Source organism: Phyllobates terribilis, unplaced genomic scaffold, assembly GCF_046119375.1.
Source record: "Phyllobates terribilis strain yellow unplaced genomic scaffold, ASM4611937v1 Scaffold_2390__1_contigs__length_136008, whole genome shotgun sequence".
Lineage (NCBI taxonomy): Eukaryota > Metazoa > Chordata > Amphibia > Anura > Dendrobatidae > Phyllobates > Phyllobates terribilis.
Genome location: NW_027365148.1, coordinates 11,473 through 29,781, shown reverse-complemented (window position 1 = coordinate 29,781; position 18,309 = coordinate 11,473). Strand labels below are relative to the sequence as shown.

The window sequence follows — 18,309 nt, the reverse complement described above, 5'->3', positions numbered from 1 at the left end:
TATGATGCACCCAGTGCCCCCTTACCTGTATAGTATGATGTCCCGCAGTGCCTTTTCTAGATGGTACGATGGTCCCACAGTGCCTCTCCTACATGGTATGATGGTCCCACAGTGCCTCTCCTATAGGGTATGATAGTCCCACAGTGCCTATCCTACGTGGTACGAGTGCCTCTCCCACAGCATCAGCCAAATAATAATGCCCCAACAGTGTCCCATACATATTATACTTCCCCCATTGCCCCCACACACAGTGATGCCCCATATTATGATTTCCCTCCCCCCCGTATGGTGCACCTGTACTCCACCTCCCTGGCGGATATATATAAAAAAAAATGACCCCCCTAACCCTGTTCCCCCGATGATCGCAGTAGATATCCACTTTGGTGGAGCAGAGAGCTGACGACTCCCCGCTCCGCCATCATATTCAAGTGTTTCTGCATCCTAATGACGCAGATACGGTTTAAAGCGGGACGTGCTGCCGACCTCCTGGGACAACTCCCCAAATTCAGGACTGTCCTCCTGGATCTGTGACGATGGAGAGGCAGACCTATGCCGCTCCCAGAGACGGGAGCACTAAGATCACAGGGATTCCTTGCGGAGAAGGGGCTCGGACGGATCCAGGGATTACATATGTGATAACCCAGCACCTTCCATGTCCCATTGACGCCAGATTAAAGGGATTTTGCTTTATGTGTAAATACAAAGTCACTTGTTAGAAATCATCATCCCCTCCCCTCCCCCACACAGCATCTGTCTGCGGCTGGTAAAGACCCTATTTCCACTATAAGGTGGCGAGAAATGATATATTACACCCGCATTAGCGGTAATAGGTGCGAGCGGCGGAGAAATGTGTCATTAGAAGTCTCCGCATTGTTGTATTATTTAATCTCCGAGACTGACACTTAAAGCGGAATACCTAATTACTCACGTAGTGTGTGGGATAAGAGGCGCCTGTACTGAAAACGGGGCAGAGATATACCGGATTAGCTGGCGGTAAATCACTCAGCCGCACTGTAATTAAGAAATCCCATCCCTGTTTATTCTGAGCCGTGCGCAATACGTTACCGTAAAAGATTATTCCCACTAAATAGGAAGAAATCAATAGGAAATCTTTTTTTTGCCAGTAATAGTTATATCTGCCTCTATTAAAGGGAAATTCATTTTCTACTCGGCTCAAGATCCTCTGCGCATACATGATAAAATACTGACTTCCGGCAGCCACCACTAGAGGGAGCTCGGGAGTTGTATGCAGTAAGCTCCCTCTAGTGGTGGCTGCAGGAAGATAGGATTTTATTATATAACTATGTTTGACTCTCTCTATCAGAAAAAAATAGAGCTCTGGCCACTTTTAAAGGGAGGCATTTTCTTTAAAGTCTGTCTGAGGAATAACAATTATTTCTGACCATTTTATGACGAGATGGATTCCTGCTCTCCTGTCTCTACTTATCACATATTCAGAAGCAGGAGGACATTAAACAGGAGTACTGAGCAGCGTAGCACCGGAGTGAAATAAACACTTACTAAAAAGCAGCAGCCAAATCTGTTTTTGTCTCACTCTGCTCCTCCCCTTTTCATAGACTTCAGTAGACAGCTGTAATCTGATCTCTCAGTAAGCTGGCCGTCCTTCAAGAAGGATTTCAGCTGGGTTTATTTTCAGTGGTGGTGGTGGGTGAAATGTCACATAAGTGGAGAAAAAAGAAGATTTCTCTGATAAGATATATTAGAAAGTTTCTTATATTTGTACTATTGATTTAGATAAAGTTTATTGAAACGATAGCGGCCCTTTAAGGATGCGGAATAATAACCCAGACGTAAAAAAATGACTGAAAAATTATAATTTACCCAAACTTTTCGATTTCTTTAGAAAGCGCGATAAAGCATTTCCTTCCCCTTTTTTGTGACGATAAGTGATCCCCGTCCTCCTCGCGCCTCCGGACAGTGACTCATTGCTGCTCACTTGGGCTTAAAGGGCAACTCCATTCACAACTCAAAGCACTTTAAAATGAATAAATGATAAATTTCGCTCCCATCATGCTTCAGTATGAACCACAGATTTTGTGATCGCTGAACTTGTGACGGTTTCTCCTCTACTCAGTGTCGCCCCCTGGTGGCAGGATGTTCTGTATGAGTTGCCGAGAAGGGGGAGGAAAGCGAGGCGACAACTGCTCTGAGCCCAATGGGAAACATTAATGGCTCCATCCAGTAAGAGACTAATTGCTTTGTGAACCATCGCCTCCAAATTGCTGACTCGATTCTGTCTTCAGCCCCCAGACCAGTCTCCTGCTTTCTACAGAACCAAAACCACAACCCCTAAAGAAAGGCAGACCCACAACCAGACTTCTCCTTTAGACAGCCCACTGATTGGACCCGCCATGTCTACCGACTCTGCTCCAGGCAAGGCTACTCCTTTCTGCGGCCCTCAAATCTTACCCCTTAAAGAAATGCAGATCCCAAACCAGTCCCAGCTTGAGAACCACCTCACATCTCTTGATTTCAAACCCCAGATTAGACCCCACCTTATATAGACCTTCTTTGTACAGATTATCGATTTGACCCCAGTTTATAATGACCCCAGACCAGACTCCTCCTTTCTCCAGACCCCAGACCAGACTCCTCCTTTCTCCGAACCCCAGACCAGACTCCTCCTTTCTCCGAACCCCAGACCAGACTCCTCCTTTCTGCACACCCCAGACCAGACTGCTCCTTTCTCCTGACTCCAGACCAGACTCCTTCTTTCTCCAGACCCCAGACCAGAGTCCTCATTTCTCCAGACCCCAGACCAGACTCCCCCTTTCTCCAGACCCCAGACCAGACTCCTCCTTTCTCCAAACCCCAGACCAGACTCCTCCTTTCTCCGAACCCCAGACCAGACTCCTCCTTTCTCCGAACCCCAGACCAGACTCCTCCTTTCTGCACACCCCAGACCAGACTGCTCCTTTCTCCTGACCCCAGACCAGACTTCCCCTTTCTCCACACCCCAGACCATATTTTTTGTACAGACGGCAGACCAGACCCCTTCCTTCTACAGACCCCAGACCAAACTTCTAATTTCAACAGATCCTATACCAAACTCCTGCTTTTTACAGACCCCAGACCAAACGCATCCTTTCTGCAGACCGCAGACCAAACTCCTCATTTCAACAGACCCCAGACCAGACCCTTCCTTTCTACAGACCCCAGACCAGACCCTTCCATTCTACAAACCCCAGACCAGACCCTTCCTTTTTACAGACCCCAGACCAAACTCATCCTTTCTACAGACCCCAGACCAGACCCTTCCTTTTTACAGGCCCCAGACCAGACCCTTCCTTTTTACAGACCCCAGACCAGACCCTTCCTTTCTACAGACCACAGGCCAGACCTTTCCTTTTTACAGACCCCAAACCAGACCCTTCTTTTTTACAGACCCCAAACCAGACCCTTCCTTTCTACAGACCACAGGCCAGACCTTTCCTTTTTACAGACCCCAAACCAGACCCTTCTTTTTTACAGACCCCAAACCAGACCCTTCTTTTTTACAGAACCCAGATCATCCCTTTCTACAGTCACCAGACCCTTCCTTTCTACAGACCAAACTCCTGCTTTTTACAGACCCCAGACCAAACGCATCCTTTCTGCAGACCGCAGACCAAACTCCTCCTATCTACAGACCCCAGACCAGACCCTTCCTTTCTACAGACCCCAGACCAGACCCTTCCTTTCTACAAACCCCAGACCAGACCCTTCCTTTTTACAAACCCCAGACCAGACCCTTCCTTTTTACAGACCCCAGACCAAACTCATCCTTTCTACAGACCCCAGACCAGACCCTTCCTTTTTACAGGCCCCAGACCAAACTCATTCCTACTACAGACCCCAGACCAGACCCTTCCTTTTTACAGACCCCAAACCAGACCCTTCCTTTCTACAGACCCAAGACCAGACCCTTCTTTTCTACAGACCCCTGACCAGACTTTTTTCAATAGACCCCAGACTTTCTTTTTTACTGACCTCAGACAAAACACTTCCTTTCTACAGACCCTTCCTTTCTACAGAACCCAGACAAGACCCTTTTATTCCACAGACCCCAGACCAGACTCCTCCTTTCTGCAGACCTCAGATCCGGCGCTCTCCTCTGCCAGTTCCTCTTCACTCCTCCGCAATGATGCACTCACAGTCGAGAAAATGAGGTCAGCATAAGGGCGTCTCTGACGCCACCTGGGAAGGAGATGGGGTGCAGAACAGACCCCTTTTCTTTTGGGAGTCCTTAGATCTCCTATTTTTCTGTGAGTCTCCCATACATTCCGGAAGAGTATGAATCACACTCTTGAAATTCCATTAATCCAGCATCCAGTGATTCAGAAATCCTGATTATAAAGCAATCCGCAATAATCCAGAATATCTGATAATCTGAAGTACGTCCAATAATCTGATATCTCGGAGCAGGACGGATTATCGGACTCTGTGTAGATTATACGCAAATATTGGAGACCGCCGGATGGACATAAACCCGACCTAGTAGTTGTGCTTTCTGAAGTGGATCATGATGACAGAATCCATCAGAGACGCGGCTGCGGCAGCTGCTGGAAACGAGCAGGGGCCGGCGTCTGACTGCACAACGAGGCCAAGATAAATTGCATCACGGATCTCCCCGATGTGATGAGAGCTGGAGAGGAGTTAACTCTTAACACCACAATGAAGCGCTGCTGAGAGGAAATCACTGAGGCTCGAAATGCGTCAGCGAATGCAGGAATATTCCAACACTCTGCTGTTTCAATTAACAGACCCCAGACCGTGCCCGCCTAAAAAATGCAGACCCCAGACCGTGCCCCCCCTAAAAAATGCAGATGCCAGACCATGCACCCGAAATAATGCAGACCACAGACCATGCCCCCTATAAAAATGCAGACTCCAGACCATGCACCCTAAATAATGCAGACCCCAGGTCATGCCCCTAAAAAATGCAGACCCAAGACCGTGCTCCCCTAAAATGCAAACCCCAGACCATGCCCCCCTATAAAAATGCAGACCCCAGACCATGCCCCCTCTATAAAAATGCAGACCTCAAACTATGCCCCCTAAAAATGCAGACTACAGAACATGCACCCTAAATAATGCAGACCCCAGACCATGCTCCTGAAAAAAAAAGACCCCAGGTCATGCTCCCTAAAAAATGCAGACCCCAGACCGTGCCCCCCTAAAAATGCAGACCCCAGACAGTGTCCCCCTAAAAAATGCAGACCCCAGGTCATGCCCCTTAAAAAATGCAGACCCCAGACCATGTCCCCCTAAAAATGCAGACACCCAGACTGTTCCCCCCTTAAAAATGCAGACCCCAGACCATGCACCCTAAATAATGCAGAACTCAGACCTTGCCCCTTTAAAAATGCAGATGCCAGACCCCCTTAAAAATGCAGACCCCAGACTGTGACCCCCGAAAAAATGCAGACCCCAGGTCATTCCCCTTTAAAAAATGCAGACCCCAGACCATGTCCCCCTAAAAATGCAGACCCCAGACCGTGCCCCCCTATAAAAATGCAGACCCCGCCAGACCATGCCCCCTTAAAAAATGCAGACCCCAGACCATGCCCCCTAAAAAATGCAGACCCCAGAATAGGCCACCTAAAAATGCAGACCCCAGACCAATCCCCCTTTAAGAACCATTTTAGATCTCTTTAGCTTAAACCCTATACCAGACCTTACTTTTTACAGACCCCCAGTAGCACCACCATTTTTACACACCCCAGACCACCCTTCACATTTCTACAGACCCCAGACCATACCCCCTAAAAAATACAGATTCCAAAACAGGCTCTTTTTAAGAACCACCTTGGATTTCTTTCACTTAACCTTCACACTGGACCCCCCTTTTTACAGACCACCAATAACACCCCCATTTTTACGCACCCCAGACAAAATTCCTCATTTTTACAGCCCCCTGACCATACCATTTTAAAGAAATTCAGATTCCAGCCTAGGCCCCCTTTTAGAACCACCTTGGATCTCATAAATTTAAACTCCAGACCACCAATATTACTCCCATTTTACAGAGCCAAGACCAGACTCTTTGTTTCTGCAGACCCCAGACCATGCCCCTTCTCAAAAATAATGTAGCCCCTAAACCAGGCCCCTCCAAAATTATGAGATTTTGTGACATGCATACCAGAATGTTTTTTGCTGAGTAACGTTCTACCAGTTAGATGTCCGGGAAAGTTAAGTAACACCCCCCCCCCCCGGTTAAAGGGACAACGACGTCTATGCCTCATTTAATAGTCATCATGTTGCTTTCTAAGCAGTTTTCCCTTTAAGACAGGAAGTCAAACCCATAAAACGAAAAACTCCTAATAAGATAAGTTAGAGGAAGTAGCAAGAAAGTATAAGAAGAGAAAGCCTGAGAAAAGTTGTGAAAAGAGGCAGAAGACTCGGAGAAGCTTGTGTGCAGGACGCCTGCCATATTAATCCCACCAGAGGCGCAATATTCCCATGCACTTTCCATGTGGAAGTACAATCCCCACCGGACTCGGCATTCCTGAATTACATCCAGCTGCCTGTTTACACCCCCCCACCCTCCTCTCTTTTCCAAAATACGTTGAGACCCTGACGTCAGCCTTCTGCTACAAATTCACAGATCCTTAGAAAAGTCTTAAAGATGCAAAAGTAGCGGAGCTTCTCCATCAGCCTTGGGATTATTATGGGGCCATCCATTATAGCCAAGCCAAAATCGGGCTGACGGATTATAGCACCAGCTGACAGGCATGGATTTTCCGAGACGTGAACTCTGATACCTCAAGGACCCACTTAAAATTACGCCTACTGGATACAAATCACAGTCCGATTATTACATTTTTTTTATTATTATTATTCATTTAATTTTATTTTTTTAGTTTTTTTTTTTTTGGATTTTAGTTGGGGGATACAGTATTTATTTTTTTAAAATTTCATTAATTTATATTTTTTATTTTATATATATATAAGTTAGACCTTTTTTTAGGGATTTTTATAATTTTTGGAATGTGTATCTTTGATATAGCATGTATTCAATATTTTAATTAATGTTAAAATTATTTTTATGATTTTTTTTGGTCTATATAGGGAGTGATCGGAAATTATTTTTTTTGGTTATTTTTATATCGTATTTTTTTATTGTTTTTTTTATTAATTTTATAACAAATTTTTTGATTGGCGGATTGATATAGGATTTCGATATGGACTGTATGATTATATCGCGAGTGTTTTTATTACGGCGTGTTACATTGTGTTCATGTTTTGAGTCGAAGTTTTAGGAGGTTTGAATGATTTGCTTTGTGCTTTTTTTTTTTGCTGTTGAGTTTCTGTGGTGTTAGAAGTTCGGGCTCTTGAAACGAGAATTTTCTTGACTAGGATATGGTTACTGGGTGCCAATGGAGTGGAGTGATATAAGCAGGTTCTCCGTCTCCGCATCAGGGTTCAAATTTGGAAACAGCCGGCATAATTCCGAGCATTAAAATCCCGAGAGAGTCCCTAAAAAAGGGAGCTCGTGTTACTCCTTCCAATGTAAACACAGGTCAGCTGAGGATTTTTTATATATTGCTTTCGAGCCGAAAGTGTAACTCTCAGCAATTACATTTTTCATTTACAAAGCTGCCGTCTTATCGCCCACCCTTCCACCAACACAACCTTCAGACCCTAACAGTGCAAGGCCTGTTTAATCTGTGTTTTTAAACTCTCGATACTTGTTTTTTTATCTTTTTTTTTCATTGGTTGCTGCTTAGCCAAGGATACAGTTTAAAGTTTTGTGTAACCTACATAGAGGAGAGATTGTAAAACAAAAATGTAGGGCCAAGGTGAAAAAAATTCACTCGAGGGTTCAAAAACTCTACGTGGACCTTGAAGGACAACCTCGAGAGCCCATGCTTGTCCTACAAACCGTAAGGAGACTTCACAGATGATCTCTGAGTAGGTGTCTAGAGGAGAAGCGCCAAATTCGTAGACACCATGGAGAACTTTTTCCATCGACATTTTAGCAAGTCCCCTCCAAATGAATCCGATAGGAGAACGAGTCTCATGGCTTCGAAAGTCAGGCGTAAGTCGGGAGCTGGTGGACCATCTCTTGGACTCTTGGCACAACGAAGGGTATCTGTCCAAGTAGGCAAGAAAAATGTAGGCAGTCGAAGGAAATCTAGCACAGCACCGGTAAGGGTCAACCCACGTTTTGTCGTGAAGAATGTACAAAAACATACCTTAAAGTCTGAGAATATTCGGAACGTGGAGGACCTGTTTTGGGACATATGGATGGACTGTAAGTTACTTAACCAGACGAGTCAACAGCCCAGCGATCAGGAGGGTGAGGATGACATTTATACCTCTAGCAGTGATAGTTCAGAAGAAGTCGGAGTCGATGGATTTTCAAGGTGTGTATGTGTGAAAAATCAAGAATTTTCAGTTTGCATTTGGTGTTTTTGACTAAACAGCTGGATTGGAACTGGTCACCAGGTTAAAGATGCTCAAAATGCCGAACTAGGGGCTCAATGAACCTTTTTAGACAATGAGGTTGCCCATCCCTTTATATTATATTACCTCCTGCTCCAGGTCTCCTGGGTCTCCCATGACTTTGTTATGCCTTGTGAGCCCTGCAGTCAATCACCGGCAGGCTGCGCTCTCACTATTAGAGCTTGTCCGATATTTGTCAGAGGAAAGTGAGAGCGCAGCAGGCACTGATTGGCTGCAGCGCTCATGTGGTATATGAATGTCAAAAAAGATGCAACTTTGTAAATTGAAATGCTTAAAAAAAAAATAATAATTTGGTCTCCGTGGTAACAGACTACAAACAAACCTCCCGTAGTCTGATCTTGCAATTCTTTTCCAGTTTTCCTTCTTACTAACCAGATTGGCCAGAAGTAGGGGTAGAACGAACGGCAACATGACTGCAGGATCAGACTGTGGTTGGAGTTGGTTACTTTACAAACCTATAGATCTGCGCAGGGGCTGCGTACACAAAAAGTTAGGAAGGTTTTCTTTAAGTGTGTGTGTAAACTGGTATCACTTGACATGATCTGGTGTAGATTTTCTTTTCCGTTGTTGAATTTTTCTAGCTCGTCTGATTTTGGTCGTCGATTATTAGCGACATGAAACCACGATCCGTATCTGGAGAACGACTTTTACGTTGATGAGATAGGAGATATGACGGTCTTTGCTTTTTTTTGTTATTATTTTGTGAGATGTAAAGTTTGGGTACAGTCATTCTCCGAGGCAGTTTCCTCTTTATATTTGATCGATACCATCTAAGATCTTCCATTTACTGGTGCGCAGAGGGTGCAAGAAATGGGGCTCATGGGGTGTCTGACCCTGTGCGTCCAACACATTTGGGACCTCACCTAGTTTCCATCAGCTCTTTCAAAACAATCCCACCTGCAAGACTTAAAGGGTTGTCCGGGATTAGAAAAGCGTGGTTGCCTTTTTTTTTTCTTTTTAAAAAGCGCCAACCCTGTAAACCATACATGTCAAACTCCAGCCCGTAGGCCAGATCAGGCCAACAGGGTGGTTATATTTGGCCCGCGACACCAAAACCACCACCCCTATGTGGGGCCATTATTCTGTATGGGGGACTATGTGGGGCCCATTATTCTGTATGGAGGACTATGTGGGGCCCATTATTCTGTATGGAGGACTATGTGGGGCCATTATTCTGTATGGCGGACTATGTGGGGCCATTATACTGTATGGAGGACTTTGTGGGGCCATTATACTGTATGGAGGACTGTGTGGGGCCATTATACTGTATGGAGGACTATGTGGGGCCATTATACTGTACTAGATGGTGGCCCGATTCGAACGCATCGGGTATTCTAAAATAGGTATGCGGCCGACGGGGCTCAATTAGCAAAGCGGTGTTTAAATTTGGCGGCAATATCGGTGATTGGTCGCGGGCGGCGGCCGCGACCAATCTGCGTACCGTGTTAGTGAGGACTGGGGAGCGTGTTTAAATTTGGCACCAAAATCGCTGATTAGTCGCGACCAATCAGCAGAGCGGTGTTTAAATTTGGCGCCAATACTGCTGATTGGTCGCGGCCGCCGACCGCGACCAATTAGCAGAGCGATACAGAGCGGGGTTTAAATTTGGCACCAAAATCGCTGACTGGTCGCCGTCTGCGACCAATCAGCAGAGCGGTGTTTAAATTTGGCGCCAAAATCGCTGATTAGTCGCAGCTGAAGGCCGCGACCAATCAGCAGAGCGTTGTTTAAATTTTGCGCCAATACTGCTGATAGATCTCGGCCAGCGACCGCGATCAATCAGCAGAGCGTTGTTTAAATTTGGCGCCAATCTCGCTGATTGGACGCGTCTGGCGTCCGCGACCAATCAGCAGAGCGTTGTTTAAATTTGGCGCCAAGCTCGTTCATTGGTCGCGGCTGGCGTCCGCGACCAATTAGCTCAGCAGTGTTTAAATGTGGCGGCAAGATCGGTGATTGGTCGCGGCCGCTATTTAAATGTGGCGCCCAAATCGGTGATTGGTCGCGGGCAGCGGCCGCGACCAATCAGCAGAGCGGTGTTTAACTTTAGCGCCAAGATCACTGATTGGTCGCGTGCGGAGAGCGCGACCATTCAGCGAATCGTATTGGTGAGGAGCGGGGAGCAGAATCGAATTAGTGAGGAACGGGGAGCGCCGCTGCCTATGCGGCTACTTCCGCTGCGAGAAGCCTGGAGATGAGCGGGCGCTCGCAGCAGAAGTATCCCGACCCGCAGCGCCGCTCCCCGGTCCTCCCTTCACAGCCTAGCCGCTGATCTCCCCACAGTATCCGCAGGGTGTTACAAAGGTCCGGACATTTGTGTTAAAAATCGTTGATTGGTCGCTGGCGCTGCCCGCCACCAATCACCGATTTGGGCGCCAAATTTAAATATCGGCCGCGACCAATCACCGATCTTGGCTCCACATTTAAACACCGCTGTGCTGATTGGTCGCCGACGCTGGGCGCGACCAATCACCTATTTGGGCGCTAAATTTAAATAGCGTCCGCGACCAATCAGTACAGCGGTGTTTAAATGTGGAGCCAAGAACGGTGATTGGTCGTGGCCGATATTTAAATTTGGCGCCCAAATCGGTGATTGGTCGCGGGCAGCGCCAGCGACCAATCAGCGATTTTTAACACAAATGTCCGGATCTTTGTAACACCATGCGGATACTGTGGGGACATCAGCGGCTAGGGTGTGAAGGGAGGACCGGGGAGCGGCGCTGCGGGTCGGGATACTTCTGCTGCGAGCGCCCGCTCATCTCCAGGCTTCTCGCAGTGGAAGTATCCGCACAGGCAGCGGCGCTCCCCGGTCCTCACTAATACGATTCCGCTCCTCACCAATACGATTCGCTGATTGGTCACGCTCTCTGCACGCGACCAATCAGTGATCTTGGCGCTAAAGTTAAACACCGCTCTGCTGATTGGTCGCGGCCGCTGCCCGCGACCAATCACCGATTTGGGCGCCACATTTAAATAGCATCCGCGACCAATCAGCACAGCGGTGTTTAAATGTGGAGCCAAGATCTGTGATTGGTCGCGGCCGATATTTAAATTTGGTGCCCAAATCGGTGATTGGTCGCGGGCAGCGCCTGCGACCAATCAGCGATTTTTAACACAAATGTCCGGACCTTTGTAACACTATGCGGATACTGTGGGGACATCAGCGGCTAGGGTGTGAAGGGAGGACCGGGGAGCGACGCTGCGGGTCGGGATACTTCTGCTGCGAGCAGTCGCTCATCTCCAGGCTTCTCGCAGTGGAAGTATCCGCACAGGCAGCGGCGCTCCCCGGTCCTCACTAATACGATTCCGCTCCCCGCTCCTCACCAATATGATTCGCTGATTGGTCACGCTCTCCGCACGCGACCAATCAGTGATCTTGGCGCTAAAGTTAAACACCGCTCTGCTGATTGGTCGCGGCCGCTGCCCGCGACCAATCACCGATTTGGGCGCCACATTTAAATAGCGTCCGCGACCAATCAGCACAGCGGTGTTTAAATGTGGAGCCAAGATCGGTGATTGGTCGTGGCCGATATTTAAATTTGGCGCCCAAATCGGTGATTGGTCGCGGGCATCGCCAGCAACCAATCAGCGATTTTTAACACAAATTTGCGGATCTTTGTAACAGCAAGCGGATACTGTGGGGACATCAGCGGCTAGGGTGTGAAGGGAGGACCGGGGAGCGGCGCTGCGGGTCGGAATACTTCTGCTCCGAGCAGTCGCTCATGTCCCGGGTTCTCGCAGCGGAAGTATCCGCACAGGCAGCGCCGCTGACATCCATGCGGCAAGGGTGTGAAGGGAGGACCGGGGAGCGGCGCTGACATCCAATTGGTCGCGGCCGGTATTTAAATGTGCCGCACAAATCGGTGATTGGTCGCGGTCTTGGCCCGCGACCAATCACTGATCTTGCGGCTAAAGTTAACCACTACTGTGCTGATTGGTCGCGGCCGATATTTAAATTTGGCGCCCAAATCGGTGATTGGTCGCGGGCAGAGTCCGCGACCAATCAGCACAGCGGTATTTAACTTTTGCGCTAAGATCAGTGATTGGTCGGATCCGAAGACCGCGACCAGTCATCGAATCGTCTTGGTGAGGACCGGGGAGCGGCGCTGCCTGTGCGGCTACTTCCGCTGCGAGAACCCGGGACATGAGCGGGCGCTCGCAGCAGAAGTATCCCGACCTGTAGCGCCGCTCCCCGGTCCTCTCTTCCGCATGGAGGTCAGCGACGCCGGCGGTCCTTCCGCTGCTGCCGGCCGGGACATTAGCGCCTCGCGCCGCTCATCTCCCGGCTGCATCTCCGTCCCGCAGATGGGTCCGGCGGTCGGGGTCCTTCTGCTGGTACCGGCTGGGAGATGAGCGCCTCGCGCCGGTCATCTCCCGGCTGCATCGCCTCTGAGCTCCGTCCCGCAGATGAGCCGCTAACGGCCGCCATCTTTTTTCTGAAATCCCGCGGCGCTGATTGGCTGCTGCCGGACCAATGAGCGACGCGGGATTTCCTGGACAGACAGACAGACGGGATAAGACAATTATATAGTAGATGGAGGACTATGTGGGGTCATTATACTGTATGGAGGACTATGTGGGGCCCATTATACTGTATGGAGGACTATGTGGGGGCCATTATACTGTATGGAGGACTATGTGGGGCCCATTATACTGTATGGAGGACTATGTGGGGGCCATTATTCTGTATGGAGGACTATGTGGGGCCATTATACTGTATGGACGACTATGTGGGGCCATTATTCTATATGGAGGACTATGTGGGGCCATTATACTGTATGGAGGACTATGTGGGGCCATTATACTGTATGGAGGACTATGTGGCGCCATTATACTGTATGGAGGACTATGTGGGGCCCATTACACTGTATAGAGGACTATGTGGAGCCATTATACTGTATGGAGGACTATGTGGGCCCATTATTCTGTATGGAGGACTATGTGGGGGCCATTATACTGTATGGAGGACTATGTGGGCCCATTATTCTGTATGGAGGACTATGTGGAGCCCATTATACTGTATGGAGGACTATGTGGGGCCATTATACTGTATGGCGGACTATGTGGCGCCATTATACTGTATGGAGGACTATGTGGGGCCATTATTCTGTATGGAGGACTATGTGGGGGCCATTATACTGTATACTGGTTGGCCCACAACTTTGTCCAGATTTTTCATTTTGGCCCTCTATTTGTTTGAGTTTGACATCTCTGCAGTGTGAACAAAGTATGTTTGGTATTGTAGCCCAGCTCCATTGAAGTGAATGGCACTGAGCTACAACATTAGACACAGCCTATAGGCAGGAGAGGTAATGTTTTTTGGGGAAAATGTAGCCAAACTTTTTTTTTTTTCCGGGGCAGCCCCCTTTGAAGGGGTTCGCAACATTCTCAAATTCTACAAAACTTTTTCTTCACTTTTTAAACTTTTTTAGTACATTTTTTCCTGATGCATTTGTAAACGCGTCACGTTCCCCTGGTCCCTTTGAATGCCCGGGAGCTCGACCTCCATTAATCTTCTGTCCCGAGGATTGTTTATTAATATTCTGATTCCCCCCCCCCCAAAAAAAAACATTTAAACGATTTTTTAGTGTTGTGAAAAATGTAAAAAAAAAAAGTTTATCTCCTCGATCCCCAGTTGCACCCAGTTTCCTGTTGGTCTCTACTTCTTGCTGCAGGACACAAGGACATGACCGCCGCAGCCAATCACTGCCTGTAAGGAATTGCTATTGCGTGCAATGATCGGTTGCAGCGGTCACATACCCATGATCCTATAAAGATGACTTTGTTGACTATTGGAAAGACAGCAGCGGAGGATCGTAGATGAATATTGTTTCTTTTAACGTCTTTATGGAGTCTGAGCATTTTGGGGAAAAAAAAAACGCAAAAATATCGACTCCCCAAACATCCCCTTTAAGATCAAGTGTGAACATGTTAAAATGTGTAAAGAGTCAATATTATTATTTCGATAGGTCGGTATTGTGTTCTCCTTGTTCACACCTCCCGCGCTCGAACCTTCATTGCCGGAGATAGGCGGCTCCCATTACGTACGGCGCCGCTTATCTCTTGAATCCTTGTGTGAGGGACGTTAAGTCTTTGGAAGCAGAGAGATCAAATTCTGGAAAACTTTAGATTTTTCTTGCTTCACTTTTTAAACTTGTTTTTCATGATGCATTTTGTAAGTGCGTCACGTCCTTGTCGGTTCTTCGGGAGGCAGTCCCGATGATTTATCTACGTTATTTATTATTTTTTTCCATTTTACAGTTCAATAGTTGCAGATATTTCACATGTTTTAATATTTCGAAGCTTTATTTTTTTTTTTCCTCTGTGTGTTTTTATTTTATCCCCATGAACATTCTCGGTTGGATGGGTCCATCTGTCTGCTCTCTCTTGACAGCGATCCCACTGGAGAAAACCTGGATACTGCGATGAGTCACGGAGGTTAATACTAGTTCAGATGCTAAACGTTCCTTTTGTTTCTGGAACGAGGTCTTATTAATCGTTTTTTTGAGGTTTATTACGATGATTATTATTAGTTTTATTATCGGTGTATGTCTTCCAGCTTCCATCGCTGGTTCCATCTTGTCCTGTCTTCTGTTAGATCCGCGCTCCACCCCTGGTACCTGCAAAAAGTGCTCCAAAACTGGGGCTGATTGAGAGCCGTTGAGAATGGAAAAGTGGCCGCATTCCATCCTTTTGTGTGGGAGTCCCAAAAATTGCCAAAAATGCCCCCAAGGAATGAAGAGGTCCTCGCACATGCTTGGCTCTCTTCACTTATTTATCTGAGAATTCCAAAAATTGCAGAGAAGATGGGAATGAAGAAGTGGCTGCGCATGCGCGGCTCTATTCATTCACTTGTCTGGGAGTACCAAAAGTTGCCGAACATGCCCCTGAGGAATGAAGAGGTTGTCGCACATGCTTGACTCTCTTCACTTATTTATCTGGGAATTCCAAAAATTGCAGAGAAGATGGGAATGGAGAAGTGGCTGCGCATGCGCGGCTCTATTCATTCACTTGTCTGGGAGTCCCAAAAATTTCTGAATGTGCCCCCGAGATTGAAAAAGTGGTCAGACATGCTTAGCTCTCTTAATTCATCTATCTAAGAATTCTAAAAATTCCAGAACGCTAAGACAGAAATGAATAAGTGGTCACGCATTCGCAGCTCTCCCTATTCACTTGTATGGGAGTTGGAAAAATTGCCGAGCGTGCCAGCGGGACTCAAGAGGTGACTGCGCATGCACGGCTCTCTACACTAATTTATATGCAAGTTCCAAAAATTGCCGAGCATGCAGACAGGAATGAAGAGGTGACTGCCCATGCACGACTCTCTACACTCATTAATATGGAAGTTCCAAAAATTGCCGAGTGTGTAGACAGGAATGAAGAGGTGATTGCCCATGCGCGGCTCTCTGCTCTCATTAATATGGAAGTTCCAAAAATTGCCGAGCGTGTAGACAGGAATGAAGAGGTGATTGCCCATGCGCGGCTCTCTGCTCTCATTAATATGGAAGTTCCAAAAATTGCCGAGCATGCAGACAGGAATGAAGAGGTGACTGCCCATGCACGACTCTCTACACTCATTAATATGGAAGTTCCAAAAATTGCCGAGCGTGTAGACAGGAATGAAGAGGTGATTGCCCATGCGCGGCTCTCTGCTCTCATTAATATGGAAGTTCCAGAAATTGCCGAGCGTGTAGACAGGAATGAAGAGGTGACTGCGCATGCGCGGCTCTCTGCTCTCATTAATATGGAAGTTCCAAAAATTGCCGAGCGTGTAGACAGGAATGAAGAGGTGACTGCCCATGCGCGGCTCTCTGCTCTCATTAATATGGAAGTTCCAAAAATTGCCGAGCGTGTAGACAGGAATGAAGAGGTGACTGAGCATGCGCAACTCTCCCTTTTCACTTGTATGGGCGTCCCAAAAATTCCCGCACATGCTGATGGAAAGGAGGTGGCGAAGCTTTCTCTGTTAATTTTTTATGGAGTTTTTGGGAATAGAATAGGGAGCTTCGCATGTAAAGACGCCTCTTCATTCTTGTTGGCGCGCTCGGCAACTTTTAGAATTCCAAAACAAGTGAATGGAGTTGACGGCGCATGCGCAACCACCTCATTCCTAACGGCATGGAACGCGGCTCGTACCCTAGAAGGTTGCATGGACCCATCAGTGGGATACACATCTATCAGACATTTATGGAATATCAGAAATCTTAAAGGAACATGAAGGGAAGCCTCTGAACTAGACATGGCACAATCGGCGATGTCTCAGCATTTTCCTTTTCAAAGCCTTTTCAAAGCCTCAGTCCTATCGAATTGGAAAGGGGGTCAGTAATTCTTCATCTAAAAGAAATGTCTTTTATGCATCGATCTTTTCTAATTGAGGGAACCTGCAGAGAGACGTACATTTTTCCCTACAGCGGCCACTAGAGGAATAGTGAGGTATTACAAGGCTCCCAGCTAAGTGAATAGATGACCATGTAATACGAGGTCACATTGAGTCCTCCAGAGGGAGAGAAGCTCTTTGTAATGGTTCTTAGCTCCGGTACATATAGGAGGGACCTGAGCAGACGAGTACTGAAAGTTTCTTGTATTTTGTTGCAGGAAAGCCATTTCAAGATCTGGACTTCAGCACCTGGCACCTGTGCACTGCCCGACCCTGAGCGTCTCTAATGGACCCCTGAAAGAGCCTCGTACCAGCCTGGATTGGACTGTAAGGTTTTTGTTTTTTTCTATTGATCATTGCCTTGAAGTCTGGAAAAAATAAAAATCCTTGTAGAGACCCGTAGACATTTAAATTTTTTTTTTTTGCATTTTAGCAATGCTTGTTATGATACGTTCTGACCACTAGTTGGCAGCGATGAGCATCCAATGAAACAGACGCCATGACATGTGAATAACTGGTTATTTGCCTTTGCAGGAGAACGCGGTGAATGGGGAGCACCTCTGGCAGGAGACCAATGTGTCCGGAGACCTGTGTTATCTGGGGGAAGAGAACTGCCAAGTCAAGTTTTCTGTGAGTACGACCCCATTAACCATGTCATGTGGTATATGTTTTCCCGCCATCCAATCAGAAAGGGTTGCTTAATCATGGATTAGAAAAAAAAGTCTCCCTGCCTTAAATGTGGAGGAATTGCAATACTGCACCCTGCCAGAGGACAAGTGTGGTGCTGTTTTTTTTTTTGGACACTTTGCAGGTATTACAGCTGATGCTCTCCTGGGAAGAATTTGTACAAGAGTTTGGAGGCAACTGTGGAAATTAAGGGCCCAATGCCGACCCCTGATTACAAGCCCAGCCCATAACATTGTCCTCCTCCACCATCTGTACAGCGGGCACAATGCAGTCAGGAGGTAACTTCCTCCTGGAATCCCCAGCCCAGACTCCTCCATCAGATGCAAGATAGTGAAGTGTGATCCGTCACTTCACAGAACACGTCTCCTCCAGAGTCCAGTGGTGGCGGCTTTACACCACTCCATCCGACGCTCGGCATTGTGCTTGGTGATGTATGGCTGCATGCAGCTGCTAGGCCATGAAGCCCCCGTTGGGGGTGCAGTGTTTGTGCTGATGTTATATCAGAGGTGGTCTGGACTCTGTAGTTATGCGGTCAGCAGAGCGGTGGTGACTTTTCTGCCCTCTGCTCCTCAGCCCCCCTACTCTGTAACGTCACGGGGTCTCCACTTCATGGCTGAGTTGCTGCGGTTACTTCCACTTTGCAATAATATCACTTATGGTGGTGGGGGATTCGGGGAACAAGTGTCAGGAGCGGACTTGTTACCCCAGTGGCTCCTATTACAGGACCGCGCTGGTATCAGTGAGCTCTGCACCACCGGCTGATCTGCCACATGTTAGTA

General features: G+C 47.5%; 1 protein-coding gene across 1 annotated transcript; it reads left to right on the top strand.

The window, feature by feature from the left end:
• Positions 1-6,926: 6,926 nt before the first annotated feature.
• On the top strand, positions 6,927-17,473 carry LOC141246271 (uncharacterized; the record flags this gene model as incomplete). Its single annotated transcript, XM_073669122.1, has 3 exons — positions 6,927-8,369; positions 17,062-17,170; positions 17,378-17,473. Coding segments are annotated over exons 1-3 (621 nt in total), but the record flags the coding sequence as incomplete, so codon positions are not given.
• Positions 17,474-18,309: the final 836 nt, after the last annotated feature.